This window comes from Drosophila kikkawai, chromosome 3L (assembly GCF_030179895.1).
Source record: "Drosophila kikkawai strain 14028-0561.14 chromosome 3L, DkikHiC1v2, whole genome shotgun sequence".
In the NCBI taxonomy this organism is placed as follows: Eukaryota; Metazoa; Arthropoda; class Insecta; order Diptera; family Drosophilidae; genus Drosophila; species Drosophila kikkawai.
The window spans coordinates 16,091,871-16,102,245 of NC_091730.1; the positions used below are offsets into that span (position 1 = coordinate 16,091,871).

At 38.0% G+C, this 10,375-nt stretch overlaps 1 protein-coding gene and 1 long non-coding RNA gene across 2 annotated transcripts; one reads left to right on the forward strand and one right to left on the reverse strand.

Annotated features, from left to right (window-relative positions):
• Positions 1–314: 314 nt before the first annotated feature.
• Positions 315–1,360, forward strand: LOC138928607 (uncharacterized). The gene is made up of 3 exons (XR_011445012.1): positions 315–585; positions 694–897; positions 1,013–1,360. It is a non-coding gene; the product is annotated as an uncharacterized lncRNA (long non-coding RNA).
• A 341-nt stretch (positions 1,361–1,701) lies between these two features.
• Positions 1,702–3,122, reverse strand: LOC108075127 (uncharacterized). The gene is made up of 2 exons (XM_017167410.3): positions 2,798–3,122; positions 1,702–2,724 (listed from the first exon to the last, which is right to left on the reverse strand). Exons 1-2 carry the CDS (start codon positions 3,049–3,051, stop codon positions 1,794–1,796), a joined length of 1,185 nt encoding a protein of 394 aa, XP_017022899.2. The 5' UTR covers positions 3,052–3,122; the 3' UTR covers positions 1,702–1,793.
• Positions 3,123–10,375: the final 7,253 nt, after the last annotated feature.

Here is a 10,375-nt window from a genome sequence, read left to right on the forward strand (position 1 = left end):
ATCCGCCTCAGAATTTCTCCTTCCGAAGTCGTTAATCAATTAGGTTTTCGCTTTTATTCGATTCCTTGAGATATATATACACACTTATGTGTGTTGCCACTTAAGCTGTTATGTATTGATTCAATTCCATACACTTATAAACGATGCCCCGCCACGCGCAAATATAATTAATGATCAAGTGTCAACGGAACAAAAAAACTTAAGTCATCTCGAATGCATTATGTAAGTCGTCGGCATATTGAATTTCATTTAGCACGCGTGGCCATTTCGCTATTCCCTTGGCCAAGCAGCTCTTTAGACCCCAGCCAGTTTTGGCCAAGTCCAGATAAAGTTGTCGTTTATTCGCTGTCATTTATTTGGCTTGCTTATCCTGACGGAGGATAGATCCTTGAAGTCATGTTGTAGTTAAAGTTTTACCAGGAAATTGGTGTGTTAAAAATAGATACTTCAAGTTCATTAATCAAGTTCATGTTTAAATGAAAATTTGCTCAAATTTTATACCTACAGAAGTGGTTAAAATATTAGGGATTGCGTTGGGATTTGAAAAGAATAAATAAGAAGAGGATTAAAATTCAAAATATTTAGGTAAAATAAAAGTAAATCTGAAGAAAAATTAATTAAAAATGCAATACTTATATACAAACATTCCACTAATTCTTCCACAATTTCCTTTATCTTTTAATAAAATTATAGTTATATAGTTATAGTTTATTGTTTACTATTTCCACCACCGCTGTAATCTTGGCAGTCTCTGCGCTCCATAAATTCCTAAGAGCAGTCCACGGCCCCTGCAGCTTCAACGCATTAGAAATATTTACGAGTCGCCCAGCTCGAGAGAGAGAGACTTCGAAAGCATTCCACGGAGGATACGCACATCCTGCCTGGCTATATATTTATGTATGTGTGTGTGTGTGTGGGAATCCCCTGGCCAAATGGCCAGTGACCAATCCCGCAGGACACACGCCATCAGTTCCTTTTGCCAATCGTTTTTTTTTTTTTTTGCCTTCCCCAGGACGCAGTGCAGCCGGAGGCATATTAATGATGTCTTTATGGCGGCCACATGGGCGTTGCAAAGTTCCTCCATGGAACTTAGTGACTTAGCCCACACAATTTACGAGCACAGTGCATCCATCTGGTAATTAAAAAATAGAAAACACTTTAAATGCTGATTTATGGGAACTGCAAAGGCATGAAACAATGTGCGGCACAAAGTGGGGCTTCCAAACAGGACAATCTGAGGTTGATAAGACTTTAAATAAATAAAAGTTCAACATTTTAATGATTTTAAAATTTAAAAGTAAAAAGCTTCTTAAAATGCATTTAATAAAATATTTAAGAATCCAATAAATAAATATATAAAAGCCCTATTTTAAAATTCAAAAGCCACTTGGTGGCATTTTCTTTTAATGTGCAGTCCTAAAGTTCCCCATTCACATACGCATTACTTATTTGCCTGCCAATCTGTCAACTGTTTTACGGCTGACTTCCTTGACGACGTGCGGCCAGGAACCTTTACGTATTTTAAGTAGGAGCTGCAGAAGAGAAATGCGAGGAACACGTGCCTCTGGCCCCCGCCCCCAACCAGCCCTTCGATATAAGTACTTCAAGGAGACTCTACAATGTTGCACCTTTTTCTGGAGGAGGAAACTTCGTTAAGCTCCTTGTGGCTCCCAATGCACATGACACTCCTGCTAATTGAGCCATAAATAAGAGAGAGGCTTTATTTCGTTTTACTACATACTGGTTAGGTCTCCTGGTTGGTATCCTCTGCTAAGAGGCTCTAAGTAAAGCTACTACTGGATATCCCACTGCATTTCCTCTATGGGACTCTCCTTCGGGACGATCTTGAATAATTCATTCATGCGCTGGCGGTAAGGTTCCAGTTCCTTCATCGTCTTCTTAAGCTGGGCACTCAGTGCCGGAGGGAGACTGTCCTGCAAGTGCGAGATCAGGTTGTCCTGGATGACCAGCAATTCGGCGCTGTTCGGTCCTCCCAACTCCCCAGTGATATACAGGATAGTTTGAAGAGCCTGAACCAAATCTCTGGTGGCAGGCGAAGTTAGCACTAGAGATTTATGCCTCTCGGCCAACTGAAGATCCATCTCGGCCTTGTGGCAACACTTGGCGTAGATCTCGAGGGCGCTGCGTTCCATAGCCTCCATTTCCTCCTGCTCCTTGCGGAACTGCGCCAAGTGCTCGTGAAGGACAGTCATGGGTGCCATGATGTCGGCATTCACACGATACAGAGTAGCAAAGCAGAGTTGCAACGTTGTCTTGGAGCCGCCCGAGTTCTTGGAGCCCTTGGAACTTTTACAGCTTTTGGAGTCGTTGCCGTTCTCAAACTCCTCGTTTTTGGAAGCAATCTCAAGCAGAGCCTTCTTCTTCTTGGCTAACAGTCTCTTCACCAACACTATGGACTCTAGAAGTTTGCTGCTGTAGTCATACCGCTCCTTGGACTGCTGTGCCTGTGGCACACTGGGGCCATACTCCTTGAGCTCCAGTTCGATAAAGGACGGCGAATAGCGGCGAGCCTTGCCCAAACTTCGGCGGAGCAGCTGCCATCCGCGGCGCGGCAAGAAGCTAGTCTTCAACTCCGGATAGTACTCGCGCGAGAAGCTGCCCAGGTCGTAGGCTCCACGCAGGATAGGAGCATTCACAAAGGAGTCCCCGAACTCGTGCCAGATCCAGCGGTGCGATGAGGCCATCATAAGGAAGTTCATCAGCCTGCCAGGTTGGGGTAGTAATATAGTAATATAGTATTTTAGATTTTATTATTAATTATTTACATATTACAAACCTCTGGGCAATGAGTGTGGAGTTGGGTCCTTCCAGGTCATTGGTCACCCAATTCTCACCGCCTTCCTCCTCCATTTCCTGGTCTTCGGAAAGGTTTTTCTTTGTGAAATGTGGACGCTTTACGAACAACTCGTCATCTGTGGAACATGCCACCAGCTTCTTGGGTTCCTTGAAACGGCGGTTACGGGTCTCCGTCACTCTGTGCAAGCCAACGTTTGCCAAGGTAGGAGGTGTTGAATTCATTTCATTTTCCATTTTTCGTCGTTAAATAGTTAGTTTTTCTCGACAGCTTTCGTTGACAGATGCTTTATTTAATAGGGTGACACTGGTCAGAATGCAACAGGGTTGTTTTTTAATTTTTACGATTTATTTATTGGGGCAATGTTAGCAGCATATAAATATTTCTCGTTTCATGGCACGCTTTCAGCATTTACTTTTATCCTGCTTTTATTGCCAATGATATTTTCTTAAAATATATTTTTAATATAAATATATTGCCTCTTTGTTTGATTAAATATTTAAAAATCCACTCAAAGAGGTTTTTAAAGTTGTGGGAATACGACACCTGAAAACATAACCCAAACCAAATTGGATTATTTTCCTTTATTTTCCATTTAAAATCTGTATGCATTTTATTGGCTATTTTCTGTTTTGCAAGGCGAACAATCACCAATGTTCATGTTTTATTTACTGGTTTTTGTTCCTTGTTATTGGCCACATGCTGGCGCTGTTGATTTTCCGAATGAAATCTGTTGAATTTTTAATTTGAAAAAGTTTTGTTTGATTTTTCGCTGTTGATGTGAATTGCACGAAAAAGGCAATTGGCAGGGTAACTCAATCTGGTGAGAAAAAGAAGTAGTAAACAGCTAAAGTTTTTGCTTGGACTCCTCGTGGCACTGGTCATTGGGGCGCGTAATTAATAAAGTTTGCATACGGCAACACGGATCGTGTTTCCTTGGCCTAAACGACCGTTGAGTCAACAAATTTCGACTTATGTAAGTGCAGCGCACTCTTAGCCTAATTTCTGTCTGTGATGTGGTAAGTACTGTTAATATCCAGGAAAAGCACTGAAACAAATTGGTGTTAGCTGTTTTTTTCTGTTATTATAAGAATAATTTGTTTAAAAAATTATTTAAAATTTGTTTAGTGAATCCTAAAATTAATATAATTCTCTTCTTTTTTATAAACGACTTTCAAAGCCAACAAAAGGCTACACATAATATAAAACCACTTCTTAAATATATAAATAAACTATGTTTTTCTAAAATATATCATACTCTTTTCTAAAAACATTTTTAAAATTTATAAAAAAATCCTCTAACACTTTAAAGTGTATTTTTACCACAGGCACGTGTTGGTGCTGATTTCTGGGAAAAAGGAAATTGGATATCCAGACTTAAAGGAAGCAACTTTAAGACTTCTTCTTCCTTCTCCCATCAGGATATCGATTGCCACCTCGTCTCACCTCATTTCATTTGCTCCGTTCACACAGAACCACCCGATGAAGAGATACCCATTTTAATTTGCATTCCCTTTGCAAGGAAGGAGGAGCTGTGAGAACAGCGGAAACAGCAGGATGTCCTAATGCAGGACACCTGCAGGTGATTCTCATTTAATCAGCAGACAGTCGACAGGTGGAACAACTTGCTGGAGCTGAGGACCAACAACCAACATGCGCTTAAAATTAAAAAACCCAACCAGACAAATGGCACACACATGCCAGGAACACAAAACACAACATTGACATTGAACTAATGAAAGCTGCAGGCGACGACGCAGCAGCCTTCTAGTCCTTCCCCAAGAGATTTTAGCCAGCGGAATGGGCCATGATATGTCGTGCCAACGGGTTATTCATGTGCACACGACTATATACGTATATTCTTGGGCGGATATTTGTGTTTATACTATATACAAGCGAGCGGCTGCTGGCTTTCTGGCTTGACTCCGCTCTCTCAGACTGCGGGACACTTTTACAAAAAAGCTGGCTTTTGTTCGGGCTTAAATGTTTCGACAATGCCCCAAGGCTTGTAAAGGAAAATAAGCCAGGTTAAAGCAGTGAACCCAGAAAAAAGTGTGGAGTTCAAAAAGACAAGAGCAAGGTGTTTTAAGAATTTTAAAATTAATGCTGATTAAAGGTTAGATATTAAAAAATATTTTAAAAAGTGAAAAAACGGATTTAATATTAAGGAAATTTAAGAAAAATGTTGCTTAATATTTTTATTTAAAAAAACATCTCTTAAAGTATAAATATAAAAGCTTTTTCAAATTTAAGAAACAATTCCAGACAAACTACCACTAAAGTCCTTAGTTATCTTCCTATATGTAATTATCTAAAAATATAGTTAAGTCCGTCTAATTTAAAGCTTCTTTCCTTAATTTTATAGATTTTATATTCTAATTATACTACCCTTTATCTTCCGTGTATGATATCCCACACAGCAAGCGGTCCCAAGGAGCCTGTCGAACTTAAATTCTTGGCCTGACAGCTCTTTGCCAGAGCCTTCTCCTCTCTCAGAAGCATCTTTGCCATTTCCCAAGCTCCGCCCCGTCCTTATACTTATGACTTTGGCTGTGCATTTACAGTTTATGACAGTTTGCGGACATTAAATTTTTTTTGTGAAGCTGTTTGTATCGCCAGCTTCCAGCTTGTGGCACAAGTCCCACATGGAGCGATGCTGGGCTTATCGCCACACGCCACTTTCATGGCCGAAACATATTAATTGATTCGAAATTGTGGCCACTGGCCAAGTGGAATTTTAAAGCGAGACTCCACTGGGAGAGAGTCTTTCCAAAGTCATTGACTTCTTGGGCAAGTCACGTATTACCCAAAAACAGAAAAAAAAAAAAAGAGCAGACTGGCAAAAAGAAAACAGGACTCTATATATAGTATATATAATCACACATATTTGTCGCCTTAATTGAAAGCGCGAAAGTGACAGGCCAAAAAACTTTTTGCTGTAGAAAAAAAACAAATTGCTTTGGTCTGGACAAATTTTTGCCTTTTTATTCGTTGCTTTTATCAAAATTCATTTGACGCTGGCACTCTCGACCGTTATCATAACCAAAAATAAAAAAATATAAATAAAAAAGGGTCCGAGTGTACCCTTGAAAATGCCAATAATAATTATAAATATATGTGCCATTGCAACCCACATCAAAGCGAACAGCATTTGGAGCCTGTGGGGAAATACAACGAGCAACCGCAATAAAAACCCCAAAAATTGGGTAAATAAAAAACAAAATAAACACACCATTGACGTGTAAAATATCACCTTTGAGGATTTAGTTAGCCTTCGAGCATGTCAGAGTTTGAAATTTGCTTTTATTCATGGAATTAAAATTGGCTGCCAACGAGTTTACATTACATTTTCCCTGAAATCAATAATATTTAAACTGAAAAAACAGAAAATACCCAACCCTTTTTCCTGGAAAAACTTTAATTTATCTTTGCTTTCTTTCCCAGAATTATCAATTTTCCAATTTCCGTTTTGGAATCTTCCATTTCAGCTGCCAAAAGTCAAATTTTAATGGGATTTTGTTGTCATGAAATTGAATGGATATTATCAGTTCAACAAAACCAATAATATGAAAAATTCCCATTAAATTACCCTTCTTTCTGTTTATATTTTCTACATTTTCTGCTTAAACAAAACTTAAACTGCAGTTTTTCAAAGAATTAGCTTGAGGGAGCTACTTTTTCTGAGAAAGTCTCGAAACGATGACAATGATTTCGTGCATCGAATTTCTTCGGTTTTTCGATTTCAATTACTATCGCTTTTATTTCAATTCATGTTCAATTTTTCCAGTTACTTTACAGCCATTGTCTGCGGCCAAGTCGCCTTGTGACTTGGCTCTTCTCCTTGCTCTTTATATCTCCTGCTGCTGACATTGGCTTTTTATCGCAGTTTTCTTTCTGTTCGCCGGCCCGTAAAATGCTCGTGTGATTGCATTGTCTAAGGCAGGCACTGGGAGAAAATATTTTGTATTAAAATCAAAACAAAATAAATAAAACAGAAATTTTTGGTGGTTTTAAAACCCTTAAAAGGGTGTCTAAAAGTATGCAATACATGTGGTAATGTACAAAATTTAATGTACATTTAATTTTTTTGGAATAAAACATATTGTAACCTAATTTTTAACACCTTTTTAATAATAATTTTTATAAACACCAGAACTCTTTGGAAAAATCCTTTTTATAATATATCATTGCATACTTTTAGACATCCTATTTAATGATTTCGAATCCATAACAATACATCTTCTAAAAATCTATAAATACAAATTCCAATTACAATTTCTACTACCATACCTTTACCTTTTCTCACCGTGTACCATCGAAATGGCTGATTCAATTGGCGAATCCAGTTTGCCTGATTTCAACGGAGACAACGTGGCGCTTGGCTGATGGTCGGTTGGACAATGCAGCAGCAAATCCTCTTATCAAATTGTCATCGTCATTAAATCGCAATTAGCCAACACCACAACGGTTGGTAGTAACAACAATCTGTCGAGGATTTCGGGCGCCTCAATTGCTGACGACAGCAACTGGAAAAACAACGACACAGAAGGAAAAACTTTTAAGCGGAAACACGCGCCTGGCCATCTCTGAACTTTGCTGTCCTGCTATGTCCTGTGATGTCTTAAGATATCCTGGCCCTTGTCTTGGCTCTCTGAGAGCCAAACACAAATTGACTTAAGCGCAGCCCCTGTCCACTTTCATTAGCCAAAAAAAAAAATAAAATAGGAGTGGAGGAGATGCTGGAGTCATTGACACCGCCACCGACGCGACGTTGTTTTTGTTTGAGTTTGTGCCTTCTGTTGCCAACTTTCATTGAGTGGAAAGCTGCTTAAATCAGCTTAGCTGAATCCACGCGATCTTGGCCAGAGCCTTGTCCTGTGCTGTCAACAAGATGCCAAGATGACGGATGATGGATGGCGGCCTCCCGACTGCTCTTTTTCCTTTTCCTTTTTTGGGTCCAAGAAGTGCAAATGCGGCAGCAAAATTAGTGATAACTTCAAGTGGCTCTCTCTCTACTCTCTTTTTTCTTTAACTTTTAGAATTTAAAGTTTTCAAGTGAACTTTTATTTTACTTTAGAAATTCCACTCTTTTGTAGAATTGCTACTTAGTTTTCTTAACTTTAGAATCTTGAATTTTATGATGACCCACTTTTAAAGCTATTATTTTGACCGCATCTGTGAATGGCCAGCGGCTATGGGATTTATGTCACGGAAGTTAAAAAAAAGAAGCTTTCGGCTTGTCCACCAAAAAAAAAATGGATTCCACTTCCCATTTGCATACCCAAGGGTCTCCGGCTCGTGCCTGTTAAGTGAGAGGCTATTCTTGGCAGCATCCTGAAAACTTAAACTCAATTTTACTTAATGTCTAAAATCTCAAATGGGGAAAATGTTAAAATGCACAAGGAGCCAAGCAGAGGCGGGCAATAAGGCATTTGCCATGTTTTGCCAACCGACAAGAAAAGCGCAACAATCGCCACCACACACAGAAATATATATATATATTGGAGAGAGAAAAGTTGCCACAGCAATTGTGGGTGTATTTCTTTTTCAAGGGGTTTCCTTGCCAAGCATTTCCGTTGAATTATAAACATTTATTTCGTATCGCATCGCAAGCTGCAGTGGCAATGCCAGTGGCAGTTGGCCCAAAAGCCCAGCGTTTGGCTCTGCTATTCCCGTTTCGATTGCGGAATGTGGTCACATAAGGTTGGAAACGTGACTGGCGGAATATTGGCCAATCTCTTGGCCAGCTATGCCCAGACTGAGCCAATTAAACAGAGTGCTTATGCAGCTAAAACACACGAAAAATGTGTGCTGGAGAAACCAAGGCAGCTGCATGACGAGTTATGTTTTTAATTGAAGGATTTATATGTGTTATACATATATGATACATAACTGGTTAACTTTTGATTTAAGCTGCTTTTTATACAAAATAAATATATTTACTTTTAAGCTTGATGGAAAAGCAATTTAATACAATTGCAAAATTGAATATAAATAAATAAATATTGTTTACTCTTGCTCAAAAAACTATAAGCTTCTTAGAGTATAAATATTTTCCAAGGCTAAGGCAACGCTGCGTATACGTGATCAACTGTTAAATCCCTCTCCTGAATGCCAAAATCTAAGCTTATTTCTGCTTGCTTCAGATTTCCAAGAAAATCCTTTTCCAGAAAATAAAATGTTTAGCAAAAAATGCATATAATATATATACTATTTCTACTTTACCAATTTGACTTTACCCTCACTTTCTGGAATGTATAAAGTTCTCATTTTCCCCGTATTCGCGATAAATAAAATGCATAATAATAAGTATAAGTATTAACCCGCTTTGCATTATGTTGGCTAACTTTTTGCGGTTTTCACGCTCTTGGATCGCCTTACGTGTTTCGCTCTCAACTTTTCAACTACTTACGGATATAAAGTGTTCACCGCACACTCGCACGCAAAAGAAAAACTAGAAATTTTCACACAAAGAACGTGACCATTTCCATGTCTACCGTTCCTTCAGTTGCTTCTTGTTGTTCTTGTCGTTGGTTTACCGTTCAAGTTGGTATTATTCCACAGCTTGGTAACAAGAACAACAAATTGTTTCCAAACTATACTATAAAAAAAGAAGCTGACTATTGTCATGTTGCAGAAGCCAAAAGCATAAGGCACTGAGAAATAATATGTATAAATTACAGTTTATACAAGGTTATTATTATGTTAAATAAATTGTTTAAAATTAATTCTGAAATTATTTTATACAAATTTTAAATAAAATTTATAAAAATATTTATTTTAACAAGAAAGGAAGCTAACTTCGGCACGCCGAAGTTTGAATACCCTTGCAGATATTATTTCATTACATTTTACCTATACTTATTATGTTTACAGTTTGACAGTTACAGTTTTGCATTCCCAGCTTTACATTTTGTATACATCTACCGATCGGTTTATATGGCAGCTATATGATATAGTTGTCCGATTTTTTTGAAATTTATACCAAAATTCTAGAATAATAAAATAAGCTTATATCCCGGAGTAGATGAAAATACGTTGAAAAACAACGAATATATAATTTTTTTTTCTATTAATTTCCCGATCGTTCCTATGGCAGCTATATGATATAGTCGTCCAATTTTCATAAAATTTTTACCAAAATTCAAAAATAATATAAAATGGTCATATCTAAAAAATGGTGCCAAAATGTTGAAAAACAACAAAGTTATAATTTTTTTTCTAAAAATATATCGAACATTTGTATGGCAGCTATATGATATAGTCGTCCGATCCGGTCCGTTCCGACATATATAGCAGTGAGAGTATATAGAAGACTATATGCAAAGTTTCATTGAGATAGCTTTAAAACTGAGGGACTAGTTTGCGTAGAAACGGACAGACGGACAGACGGACAGACGGACATGGCTAGATCGACTCGGCTGTTGATGCTGATCAAGAATATATATACTTTATAGGGTCGGAAACGTCTCCTTCACTGCGTTGCAAACTTCTGACTGAAATTATAATACCCTGCAAGGGTATAAAAATACATCTTCAATTCAAATTAAATTTATTTTA